General features: G+C 40.3%; 2 protein-coding genes across 6 annotated transcripts in view; one reads left to right on the top strand and one right to left on the bottom strand.

Moving 5' to 3' along the window:
- Positions 1 to 3,495, top strand: part of borcs6 (BLOC-1 related complex subunit 6) — a 10,428-nt gene extending 6,933 nt beyond the window's left edge. Inside the window, exons 7-9 of one of the 4 annotated variants that reach the window (XR_002276872.1) lie at positions 470 to 658; positions 3,123 to 3,178; positions 3,393 to 3,480. Coding sequence is in view for 1 of the 4 variants with exons in the window: in XM_020623592.1 (XP_020479248.1) it covers positions 470 to 595 (126 nt within the window). In the remaining 3 variants the exon portion in view is untranslated. Of the gene's footprint in view, positions 1 to 469; positions 2,446 to 3,122; positions 3,369 to 3,392 lie in introns of those variants that run through there. The other 3 variants (XR_002276874.1, XR_002276873.1, XM_020623592.1) reach the window with 3 other exon arrangements.
- Positions 3,496 to 3,675: 180 nt separating this feature from the next.
- Positions 3,676 to 13,293, bottom strand: part of LOC109973767 (hyaluronidase-2) — a 17,175-nt gene continuing 7,557 nt past the window's right edge. For both annotated transcript variants that reach the window (XM_020623571.1, XM_020623570.1), the window contains exons 2-7: positions 9,495 to 10,154; positions 7,925 to 8,173; positions 7,348 to 7,494; positions 6,940 to 7,026; positions 6,106 to 6,300; positions 3,676 to 5,184 (exon numbers count right to left, since the gene is read on the bottom strand). In XM_020623571.1, coding sequence (XP_020479227.1) covers positions 4,804 to 5,184; positions 6,106 to 6,300; positions 6,940 to 7,026; positions 7,348 to 7,494; positions 7,925 to 8,173; positions 9,495 to 10,109 — 1,674 coding nt within the window. In that variant the 5' untranslated portion in view covers positions 10,110 to 10,154 and the 3' untranslated portion in view covers positions 3,676 to 4,803. The remainder of the gene's footprint in view (positions 5,185 to 6,105; positions 6,301 to 6,939; positions 7,027 to 7,347; positions 7,495 to 7,924; positions 8,174 to 9,494; positions 10,155 to 13,293) is intronic.

The raw sequence follows: 13,293 nt of genomic DNA, 5'->3' as shown, positions 1-13,293 counted from the left end.
CAGGTTGAGTGAGTCCAGTCACCATCGACAGATTACAGACCGATGACAGAGGAACTTTTACTTCCAGTTTAATTTGAAAATCTGTTATCTTTTCTACATCCACTCAGATGCACATATTACCATATTTCTTTTTGAATATCGTGTTATGTTGTAAACAAATAATTGCTCATCATGTGTGCTCACTTTGACAGCGCCGTCACTAATCATTTACACTTGATTCATTCTCCGGGTTTTATTGACCTGTCATCAATTCAGTGATTACAAGCAATGGACAAAGTGCAGGATTTGTTGTTTTCTTTTCACATCACTATTTTTTCATCTCACACACTTGTCACTGTGTTGTGAAAGAACTCTCTGAAATTGCAGTTTGTGTCATGTTGCCATAATTTTATCCACTGCTGATTTGGCTGAGGTTCATCTTAAAGCATCAGCTTTTTCACTGCCTGCCTTGCATTTTTTGCTCCCACAGGGCATGTACACACTGATGGCTCGCTGTGAGGAGTTGGATCGTTCCATGCAGCCCATACACACCCTGGCTGCACAGATTCGTGACATCAAACGCACCCTGGATGCTCTGGAGGCAATTTGCAAGTAACCCCATCTTCCTGGTCCAAAAGCACATCCCAGCTGCAAAGATCCAACATCAAGTAACTTGCAGGTAGCGCACACACACACTGCAGTGAGGATTACGTGCTCCCTGGAGTCCTGGAAATATTGCTACTAGGCATGCTGGATGATTACTGCTCATAGTACCCCCACATTTTCATTGTCTGAAGGTGACCATGTTTGTGAGATTTTAAATGAATTGGGCTTGATTTGCTCATGGGGCTGAGATTTCTTTTAATGCAACATTACTTCCTTTAAGAAAATCTCACAAGTTAACCCTGTTTAGAGACACTTGGTCCCTGAACACACAGACACATATAAATAAGATCCTTGAAGACATGGAGATAGACATCCTCACTTCCCGCCTGAACGCCCAAGGAGGAAATGTGTGTTGTTCTCCGTCCAGCCCATTTGGTTCCGCTTGCACTAACCTCCCCTCCCCACATGGGGGCAGTGTTTCTCTCCCTGCCTATAAGGAGGCCGGTATAAACTGTTGGGAAGAAGTGACTTTTGCACAAAAACAGTTTATTTTTATTCTTATGCAACAAAGATCGGATTTTCTTTGACTGCAAGCTGAATGAAAGAAAGGAAGCATCATGTTCGTCTGTATTTTTATGTTTATTTGTTAAAGTTTGACAGCATGCATGCTATTTCGCTGCTTGTTTGTGTCATTGGGAGGCGACCAGTACAGCCAGATTTATGCCACTGGTGGCCACTGAACAGCCCCACTAGAGCTTTTGGAGTATAAGCTCAAATGCTGCTTAAGAGTAAATGAAATATTTCATGTTTCCCATCAAGATTTTTTCTGACTGCCTATCATTTAGAAAAAAACTGGCAATAGTCAAATGGTAGGTCTAATTTTAAACCTGCCATCTCTGTAAGATGTAAGAGAATTCCAAGATGTTTTTAAGTACATAACCAGAAAAATATCTTAAATACCTGAACAGTATCAGATATTTACGGTTTGACTTTTAAATGTCATGAAAAGTGAATGCACAGTAGATAGACAAGCCACCCAGACCATTTTTTAATTAAATCTGAAACAATTTAAAGTGTTTTCACTTCCTAACATGTAATTGAATAACATAAAGTTGTCATTAATCAGACTGTGTTAATTCAGCCAGTTTAAAGAAATTATTAGAAGAGATTTTGAATCAATTTAATTTAAGATGGGGTATTGGTACTTTGGCAACCAACGACTTTAAATTAGCTGCTAATCTTCAGTGGATGAGTTAGATTTCGGTTTCAGCTCTTAACTGTCGGTTTTGCTCATGTGAAACAACTTGGCTTGAGTAGTGTCGGTGATGTTGTCTTATGTTGATACTTCCATCCCTGTTATTTTATGGATTATCCAAACTACCTACTGGATTGGTGGACTTTTGGATTTTTCATCTACAATACCTTATCAGAGTAATACTGAAAGCAAAGTAAGTACCCATACTAATGTTTAAATCTGCTGTATAATGTTTGAATGTCTTTTCAAAGTCTGAGCTTTGGAAGTGAAACATGGAGTAGCATTGTCTAAACTGTCACCACATACCGCTCTGCACCTGTTGTTGTGCTTTCATCACTATTGGAAAAGATCGTGTTATTGGCTTCACTAACAGCTCAGATTGCATTCAGTGTAAAATCTGCTCTCTGTCTCCTTGTCACTTGTCTTGACCTTGTCAGCAAAAGCTTGTGAAACCCGTTAAGGAAAATCTCAAAGAGAGACGAGGAGCATCATTAAAACAATTATTTTAAAGTAGCCCCAGCTTGTGACTCTCGTGTCTTAAATACACTCAGGTCACAGATGTCATCTTTCATGAACATGTGAAATTGAGACTTGCAGACCATTTTAACTCCATACCGTTGTTTCATAACACTCATCCCAATTCTGAAGGTATTTCCCAAATCCTCATAGACTTCTCTAACAATGCGGAATCAAAAATAATCCAGTCCAGTCCAGGAAAATGATCATTTTAATCAGTTTCTCAGGTCATACAGTTTCTTTTCACTTAAACAAAGATGGCGACAGGAAATGATGGTCTTTCTCGCTTTTTAAAAAAATGTTTTGATAAAAGTTGCATATAAATACATAAATATATTATTGCTAATTTATTTTTGAAAATTGAGTGAAATTATTATTGAAATTGTTTAAATAATACATTCACTAAGTCGAGCCCCTTTCACACATTGCCAGAGTGACGACGTAATTTCTGTCACTGTCTGTTTTATATGAGAAGAACATGCATAGCTGAGAAACTAATTAAAATGAACTAAGTGGATTATTTTTGACTCCATATCATTAGAAGAGTCTATGAGGGTTCAGGAAATACCTTCAGAATTTGGGTGAGTGTTATGAAATGACGGTACGGAATTAAAACGGTCTGCAAGTTTTAGTTTCACAGGTTAATGGAAGATCATCTCAAAGCTGGGGCTAATATTAAGGTTTATTGTCACCCAGGTTCCTGTGATTATACTGGAATTTACATAAACGCTTACAGCGCTGTAAAGATGTAAATGATCTTTTGCAGATAAAAGTAAAATTGTCCTGAGATTGGACATTTGGGGCCCTTGACATATTTTTGAGGTGAGAAAAAGGATCTTCAGGATCTTTCTTGTTCATAATATATAAATGTATGATTAATTAATTTTCCGTTGTACAATCAGATGTACCTGTGTACATATGGTCTCTTTCTGTAACTAAAAATGATTTAGATACCCTTTGTCTTGAGTGTATATTTTATGAAAAATAAATAAATTTACATGAGCTGCAAAAACAAGTATTTCTTTTTTCCTTATAGTATACCGCTTCAAGGAACAGTGAAGGATTTGGAGGGGGGAGGAAGCAGGCAGACAAACAATGCATAAATAAAAATATATATTCTGTATATGCAGGTTGCCTATGAAATAAAATGCTGTTTTCTGAGTTGGTGTGTCCTTTGAATGAAGAGATACTGCATTGACGTATCACCACAATAATATTTAAGGGATCCTTTTAAACAGAAGACATTATTGAGTTGTCATAGTGGGAAAAGCACAGGTGCTTCTGATGATATGAAGTTGTATTCCAGAGTCCCAGTAAGCAGTGAGAGTGCGTCAGCATGCTTAATACCAGGTCCTTGCAAATGAAAGCAGCTAAATAGCATTTAGCTGTTCTTAATTGTTGTTTACATCTGTGCTCTTCCTACTGTGTTGTATCACAAAGGCCTTTGTTGAATTGTGCAGTTTCACCAGAGGTCCGGCAGAAGATACTGTAGAGTATTTGAAGCCACCAATGTAAAGTGTGGATGGTTTTGACAGTATGCTGCATCTGTACGGGTGATCAGTATTAAAATATGTGACTCAAAATTTTAACAAAAACTCTGCACAAATTAAATTACTTTAAGGGTAGAATAAAAGGGTCGGTTCACCCCAATTACAAATGTGGTATCTCGCAGTGCCAATTATTTTGATTTTTATTTGTATGGGTTTAAAAAAAAAAGTCAGAGATTTCTACTGCAACACAATGGTCAATGGAATTTTATTTCTAGAAATCACAGAATTGAAAAGTGGACAAAAAATCCCTGTCTCATTTCAGAAAGTGTCCCATTTACTTGGTATAAAGTACAAACTGTCACATCTGTTGACCACATTACTTTTTATGTTTTATTTTATTCATTTTTTTTGTATAGTGAACTGGCCCTTTAACCCAACTTGTATATTTAATGACAAGAGGATCTCCTGAGTACACTAGGCTTTTAAGATTAAGAAATATTTTTGAGATAAAGCACTGACAAGTAAATGGAGAAGCAAAATGTGCAAAGACAATAAAACCTCATTGCAAGTTTTGGACTGCCTTCATTTTTGAATTAGATATTTTTTTATTTGACTTATTTACAACCATAACAAACTTACAACAACAATGAAATGTGCATGCGTCTGTGGTTGGGCAACTGATGTTGCACCGATAGGCCAGTCTGCAATTTTTCCTTTCCTGAAGAAAGTTTAAACACAGCCAGTAGAAACTGAAAAGGTGATGAGTGTTTGTACCACTGTCTCTTGGCACATCCAATGATAGGTTTGGTCTTCCATCTACATTTGCTTTGTGACGCTTTATTGAGTGTATGTTCAGCAAACCTGCAGCTAGCAGGGGTTCAGTGTCTTGCACAAGGACACTTCACAAGAGCCTTTAAAGCCTGGCCCTTCCAGGTGAAGGCTGGTTTATTTCACATTTTAAGTTTCCAGGCATAGCTTCCCAGCCAGCAGCAACAGTAGAACAGTCCCATCTGGGGCACTCAGCAGATTCATTCCACTGTCTGTAGCTACTTTGAGTGAAGGTGCTGGACTTCCACTGCTTCCTCTTAACTCAGTCACAGAGGCACCTTTTACTGTAGATGCTATAGTTAGAGAAGCAGTTGTAGTCCCCACTATATCTTTTTCTTCTACAGTTCCCTCAACAGATGTTCTATCTTTGGGGGGCTGCTGGTCTGAAATGCCTCTGTCTGCAGTCTTGTACCACTGGCACTGGAAATCTTTCTTCCATATCTCAGCTGGGTCTGGTTCAATTGGTTTAGCGTCTGTGTTCAGCTGATCTGTGGCTTTGGTTGCCTCTGCCTGAGAGGGAAGATAAAATAATATGGCTAAAATTCAAAAACATCTGGACAGTATTCTGTAGTTAAATCAATATTCATACTTTAAATTGTGTTGTAGCCCTATATTACCAAAAGCCTATCCTGAGCTTTGCAAAACGTGGAGAGTGTTCCCCAAGAATCGGTGTTTTTGTGTTCACTGGTGGAGGCTCAGTCTCCGCCAGATCATCCCTTGTTATGTCCCAGTTACTGTTTTCTTCTCTGCTTTCTTACTGTTTAAACAATTGGACTCCCTGCCGAAGTCACGCCTGCTTGTTTTTATCAGTCGTGACTTAAAATGAGTTCTGCTTCCAACTTTTCACACAGAGGGAACTTCTGTTTCTTTACAAGTCTTTCAGTACACAAGCTTTTGTAAATCAATAGCGGCTGAAAAAAGGGGGGAATCAAAGACGCAATCAAAGCTGTTCTTAAAAAGCTTTGATGTTTTCAGCCTCTCTCACCAGTTTCATATGTGTAAACCTTTCTGCGAGCGTGATTTGTCCATGGTTACCGCAGTTTGTTCCTCAGTAACTTCAACAATAAAATACAGTGTAAAATGCAGCTCCACCAAATGTTGAACAGCACATTTCCAAAACAAGTTCGACAAAGAACTGAACTTTATGACCTTCATATATGTGGGATTCATTACAGAGCAGTTGTGTTATGACTGCATAATGACAACAATCTGCTTTGATGATGTTTCCAGTGCTAGACCAAGGACAGAATGAGTCTGGTTTATATCTGAACAAATTGAAACATTCCTCTGTCTTATGGCTTATTTTAGGAGTAGGCGTCAGGCTTGTGCACAGCATTGCTGATAACTAGAATACAGTGCATAAGCAGGACTTTATTAAACTAGTACAAATAAATATTGAAATCTACTGTACTTAAATGTACATCCTCTCACCTTTTCTGGCACCTTCTCTTTCACTTTGGATGGAGATGGGAGGTGGATATAGGCAGTGCTTTCTAGATTTCGACGGACACATCTGCCCTTTCCTCGGCACAGAGAGACTGAGCAGAGTTGAGCTGCAGTGGTTACATTGATAGAGTAGGGTCCCAGGACTTTGCGGACAAACTCTGCCAGGTCCTGACATTCTCTCTGGGAAATGAACAGTTTGATGTAAACAGTTATATGGGTTGACTGATCACACTAGACACTGTGCCATAGCCAGATTGATACTGGATTTTTGAAGTTGATACTGGTATTTGTATTTCTGATTTGGGAGTTTTTAAAAGTCCAGTAACTATATTGTCACCAGTGAACAAAATGTAATGAGCATTCTAATTACAATCAAACCTAGTCTGACATTTCTGTATTGTGTTATTTGCTGGTTGACATATACTCTTGACAGATGATTTACATTTATCAGTCACAACATTCTTCCACTGTGTTGTCGTCCAGTTCTGATGCTCACATGCCCATTGCCAAGTGGTTTTAATGTTGTGTACATATCTGACTGACTTGTGAGTCTAGTTCCACTGTGTACATTTCTTTTATAAAGATAGGTGCAAGTTTTTTTTTTCTTAAAACATGCTGCATATTGATGAAGACGACAAACGCAAAGCATGCTTTGGAGATTTAAATAGTAAGATGAAAAGCATGGTGAAGCTGTCTTTATAAAAATATAATCCCAGGCAGAAAATTGTTGAAAACAATCATGTGCACAAATGCCAGTGCTTCAGGCAGTGTGCACACATACAATATTTATGTGCGTATGCCCTTTATTCAGATGTGTACCTCTGTCTTAGTCCCGCTTCTCTCCCAGATGACAACTCCGGCTGTTCCCATGGCAGCACTTTCTCCTATGGTGTTGACCAGGTCTGCCTGCAGAAAGAAAATGTAAGAGTCACAGCACAGCATGCTCCATTTCAGCTTTATGTTTGTCACTGCATGATGCAGCATATATTCCATTACCCTGGAAATATGAAGGTGTTTTTTTTTTTTCCACCCCAAATCCTACACATTTTATATAAAAATGTGGATCAATGATGAGAAAAGCACTTTTTCAGCTTTTAAATAGTCTCACATCCAAATAAAACCACAGCCACAAAATTACAGACAAGACATCTGTCTCTCTTCGCCTCTTGTTCTGCTTTATCATTGACCCAGATGTAGATATTAGACATATCAGATGTTGTATGACACCTGTGATAGGAAAGTATTAGTTGAGGTGTAGACGCTCTTGACCAGTGGGAATACAGGAAGATCAAACTCCGTCACAGGCAGAGATGATACTCGTAGTGCTTCTCTTATTTGACAGGATAAATAAAGCCTGGCTCCAGAGGTCCCACCCTAGGGAAAGGGGACATATCAAAACAGTTGTACAGTGAACTGCTTTATCTGCTGGGTTTACTCTTTACTATGTTGGTATGCACTGGCTTTGACAGGGAGGGGTTTTGTAACTTTTTATGAAATTTCACTGATGGACTAGACTTGGCATTTTTCATTTCACTGAATTTTAGGTGTGTTACTGGAACAAACCAGAGTTGGACATTAGCTTTCAAAACTTTTTTGACTTGATTTCTCGGGGGGGTGGGGGGCTCTAATTACTTTTGAAGACAGGCTTCTGTTCTCCCTAACTGGATTGTTCTCTTTATTATAATAGGTTTGGATTTATTTTGTTTGTACAAATAAATGATGATAAACTGAGGAAGTTGATAAAAGGAAGGCAAACTATCAGAATGCTTACAACTCAGCAGCGTAGAGCAGTAGTATTACCAACCTGCAGCTTCTCCAGAGTGAGGAGCGGGTAGAGCGCAGAGCATTGTTTCCAGAGCCACAGAAGCTCATCGTTAAGAGCCATCTCTGCAGCAGGGCACTGGTCGGTGTAATTGGCTAACATGGTTTGGGCGGGGTCACCGTTGCAGCAGCTGGGGTAAGGGGAGACTCCCCATAATGCTTTAGGCCGTAACCTTTTGACCTCCCGTAGAGTCTCCATCATTACTGACTGGGCTGCTGCCTCGAAGTCCACCTGTGACAAAATCAATAGATCACTTTCACTCCTCTCAAACCTGTTCTGTGATATAAAAAACATGCTTTTTTGAATAGTTCATATGAAATGGACATGACACGGCATAAAGTTTGTGACACAACAGAAATTTGCCAACCATTTGTCAGATTTCATCTGAGGTAGTTTCATTTGAATAGTTTTCTTTCTGACATGCCATCATGGACAATGTAACGGATCAGTGACCATGTTTTATGGTCGAATTTGATTCATGGGAGTTTAGCTTCAATATGCCGAAGTACCTTGATCTGTTAGGCATTTGAGGGAAAGGTTTTGGGAATGCTTTTTCACTTTCTTTCCCAGAGTTAGATGAGAGGATCGACACCAGTCTGTAAATTGACACAAGCCTACCGGCATCTTTAAAGCTCACTAATTAAGACGTCACATCTTAAACCGCTCAAAAATGTGGTGTAAAACCATCATGCCTGGGTTATGTACTATTTCTTGACCAGGAGTCACTGCCTGGAGTCTCTGCTAGTTGCCTAGCAACTAGATTTAGGAAATAATCCACAGCATAACACCCATAAAACAAATAAGTGTTATTTTTGTACAGATTAAGCAAAGTGGATATGGCATGTTATTTAGTGAGAGTTCTCTTTCTGTATTAGTGTATTTCCAAAAATGTCGAACTATACAGAAACACTCAGTGAGCAGTGTCAGAGTGGAGCCTTTTTCCTCACAAATGATGTTTGGCTGATGACAGACATCAGCCACAGAGAGCAACTCAAACCCGGCAACAGACAAGTTTAATTCTTGCCTGCTGTCAAATTACTGCCTGGGACATACCCATACTCCCCTCCTCTTCTTTAAGCATAAAATGGACCATCTTTACATTTCATCTGAATTCACATTGAGCTTCTTCTTTACATATTTATGCTTCCCTCTTCCCATTTCTTCTTTAATTCCTCTTTAAAGGTATTCACATAATCATGAAATATCATTGCCAATCTAATTATCGTACGTTACTGTAACAACCAAAAGCAAATGTGGATATTTGTGATTTTCATTGAGTAGTTTCTCTTGACTCAAGAAAAAAACTCTTTTGGAAGTTTGTTTATGGTTTTTGTTAGTTTTTTTTTTTCCATCTGAATTTTGTACATTCTACCACATGATGGTAGCATTCACAGTTTGCCCCCTCAACCTTCCTTCTTCTTTCTTTTTCATATTTACTCATCTATCTCCCTCCTTTTCATTTCATGCAGTCTTGCCTCTCGCCCTTACGCCTTGCCTCCAGTGCTGTCCTTTTCTTCTGCTACACTCCCTAGTTTCCCTGACTTTTCCTCACCTGTGACCACTTCTCCACCTCCTCCGGGGTCCAGTAAGGAAAGAAAGCCTTCAGCAGGTTTCTTGATGCCTCCAGATAGATTGCCTGCTTCCCCTGGTTCCTGGACCACTGGGGGGCCCACTCCGCCCACTGCAACACTCCCAACCCCAGGTACCTTGGGGCAGGTAAAGCTGCCTCCAGGTCCTGCTGTGTCTTCTGGAGGTGGTTGTCTAGGCGTATGTGCTGTGGTAGCCCCCTATTGACTGGTGTGTCTTTGTCTACAAAATACGGATAGTTTCCCAGTGTGTCCTCGTAGAAGACGGCCACACGGCCCTCCCGTTCCATTCCAAAGGATCTGGGATCTGGCTGCCCAGAGCAAGAAGAGTCAGGGATGCCCCAGAAGATGATAAAAGGCTGTCCATATAAGAAAGGAGGGCGGGCTTGCTGGGGTGGAGCGGCTGTACAAAAGTCTGCAAAGGCAGTAAACAGAAGGAGGAGGGACAGTAGAACTGGAGACTGGACTTGACGAATGGTTGATGAAACAGTCATGACTGATGGTTGAGTCCTGAAACTGTAAGGTGTCAGTTTTGCTTCTAGCTTTGGGTCCGGATGCAGCAGTGGCTCAGTCTGCGCCATTGGAACGGCCACCTCTGCCTCTCACCTCTTCAGCTGATCATGTTTCTGTAAAACACAGCAGAAGTAAAACCTTCATTCGTTTGTAATGTGATGTAGTCATTTACCAAAACAAGGCTGCTCATCTGTCCACATTCTACCAGTAGTCCCAGTATAAACTGTTCAGAGTGAGGTGCGTGTGCTATCCTGATGTACTGGGACATTATATCTTGTTGGGTGTCATTCATCTCCATTGTATTGGCGGTAACAGAAAGTTAGTTTCATTTGTCAAGAATAAGCAAGCAACATAACCATGAAAGACATAGAGTTATCAAAAATAAATAAATACATTACAAATGCGGGGCTGGCTGTAAGATGTAGCTGGTGAAAGAACCAATGCAGTAGAGGTTATGCATTCAATATTTTAACTGCAATTTGCTGAAAGGATTTGTTCAAATGTGGTGCTTGCTCGTACTTGTCAGGTTGCCTCTCTGGAGGCCATTATGTAAAAGCTCCTAGAGCGAGAAGGATGAGAATGTAATATGGAAAGATTTGTTCAGCTGCACCTGGTCTGCCTCTATTATCTCACTATTCTTTGCAGTTTTGCTTTGTTTCTAATGTTTACATTTCCATACCATAAACATTATAGAAGTTTCCACCATATTCTCATGTATATATTATTTTCAAGCCATGCCTTCTAGTCAGTGCAGTCGACTGACAAGTTGGTGAACTGCACCGTTTTTCCACTTCAGAGTATAATTTTAATTCCTTCCCTAAACTCTTCCTGCCTTCTCTACATCTCCCCTGTTACCTCAGTTATACGTCAGGCAGTGTCCTGTGCTAATTATTCATTCATTCATTTTCTACCTATTTTCTTAATCCCTGAGCGGGGTCACGGGTGGGGCCGGAGCCAATCCCAGCCGGCAATCGGGCGAAGGCAGGGTACACCCTGGACAGGTCGCCAATCCATCGCAGGGCTAACACATAGACAAACAACCACACACACGCACATGCACTCCTATGTAGACAAACAACCAATCAACACCAGTCAACCTAAGCTGCGTGTCTTTGGACTGTGGGAGGAAGCCGGAGTACCCGGAGAGAACCCACGCAGGCACGGGGAGAACATGCAAACTCCACACAGAAAGGTCCCAGGTGGGGCCCGAACCTGGAACCTTCGCGCTGTGAGGCAACGGCGCTAACCACTGTGCCACCGTGCTGCCCGTGTGCTAATTAATATTACAAAAATATTAACAGAATACAAGTTGTTAAAATGAAATAGTTAAAAAAAAATGCTCCTTTACCCATGTGACCCCCTTGCTCAAGGGGTATTTGTTGAGTTTTCCTTATAGTAGTGTACGGTCTAGACCTTATTAAGTGTTCAGTTGTGTTGTGATCTGGTGACTTCAGAGGTCATAGCATATGAGTCACATTATTTTCTTAAATGTGCATCAGCTATTTTGTGATCCGTAGTATCCTTGTTGAAAATACATGGGCTTGTTTTGCCTTTCCTTTTATTTGTTGAGGTTATAGCTTTTTGTGGGTTTTATTTCCATTATGGTTTATGTTTTTAGTCATATTTATCACATTGTGTCCCCGTTCTCTGATGTTAACAAAGGGCTTTAGAATTTCCTATTTATTTTTCTTCACCAGGAACCCCAGGACCCTGCCATATTTTGGTGAAAAAGGTGTGGCAGTTGCTTGTTAGTGGTGGCAGCTCGGCAACACAGATAGCCGCATGATCTCTAACAAGCCATTAAACGGAAAAATGTTCCGCTGAAGTATCAAGCTAGTGTCTGACAGAGGCAAGTGCAGATACAATTCAAAATGCCAAGGGATTCCTGTAATGTTAAACATGCCTCTTGCAAATAAATAGGCGAAGAGAAATCAGCACCCAAACTCCTGTGAGGCCTTGCACAGCTTGGCTGATTAGACTCGGGTGGAAGTGACACTATGTTGGAAATTACACTGTCACTGAACTATGTGGCATTAAAAAAGTAAATATGCAACAGAAGAGTGAGGCAACTGTCCATCATCTCTACATGCCCACGCAGTCGCGGGAAGACGGTTAATCAGGCTAAGTAAAAAAACACCTGTGCGGGTGGATCTTGGCTGTACAGGGACATTTTTAACAAATAACATACTGCCTGTGACTTTTCTGCAACAGAACTACAGTCTGTTTACAAGACAAAGCTGCTATAATGAAAGCTACTTCATTCTAATTCAGACCCTGGTATACAGTAATTTAGTTAGTTTTTTTTCTATCATAAAATAAACTAAGAAAAAGTGTTAATTGAAGTAGCCATTAATCCGAAATAAAAATCAAAAGCCATTTCACTTGCATTATATCTTACACACGAACATCTGGTGACTGATTATAAACAGCACAAATTATACTGATTTACAAGTTCCTTGTTAAATCTTTTAGAGATCATTTGGTATAAATATCTGTTAAGAGTTCACTTCATCATTAAAGAAAGAAAATAACCTCTTCCACATCAGCTTTAAACCACAGTTTTATAATGATCAGTTAAACTAAAACCATGGGTGAACAGACAACACAAATCAAAGATACAAGGGAGGACGTCTATAAGACCTGTGAGAGCTTAATAGTCATATCGGATAAAGTGGAATATTTGGAAGCACAAACCAAGCGAAAAAACTTGATCTTTGCGGGAATCAAGGAGACAGCTGGAGAAAGCTGGATGGATGCGGAGGGCAAAGTTAAGGAGATTCTTATAAACAATCTACAGATTGAACATGAAATTGAGATGGAGAGGGCTCACAGAGTCGGGAAACCCACCGATCGTGGTCCAAGGGCGGTGATGGTAAAGTTGAGGAATGAGAAAGACAAAACCCACATATTGCAGCAGGCTAAGAAGCTCAAAGGATCTAACATTTATATAAATGAAGATTACACCGAGGCTGTGAGGAAGAGAAGAAAGGAGTTGATGCCGAAGTTAAAGGAGGCCAGGGAGAGAGGAGACATCGCGTTTCTGAGATATGACCGACTAGTGATCCGTCCTCAGAACCTGGGACCAGGACCCAAGTCCAGCACGCCGAAGACCAGCATGCTGAGACAAGGAGTGGGAGGAGGGGCCCCTGGACCATCGGCTGTATGGGAGAAATACGAAGTATGATGAAACACGCAGGTGTATTGATATCGGCGATGGCAGATGAGTGTTGAATCTACAACACCAAGCATGAC

Source organism: Monopterus albus, unplaced genomic scaffold, assembly GCF_001952655.1.
Source record: "Monopterus albus unplaced genomic scaffold, M_albus_1.0 scaffold305.1, whole genome shotgun sequence".
Taxonomy (NCBI): Eukaryota; Metazoa; Chordata; class Actinopteri; order Synbranchiformes; family Synbranchidae; genus Monopterus; species Monopterus albus.
Note: the sequence above shows the minus strand (reverse complement) of the source record. Positions and strands in the feature narration are given on the sequence as shown.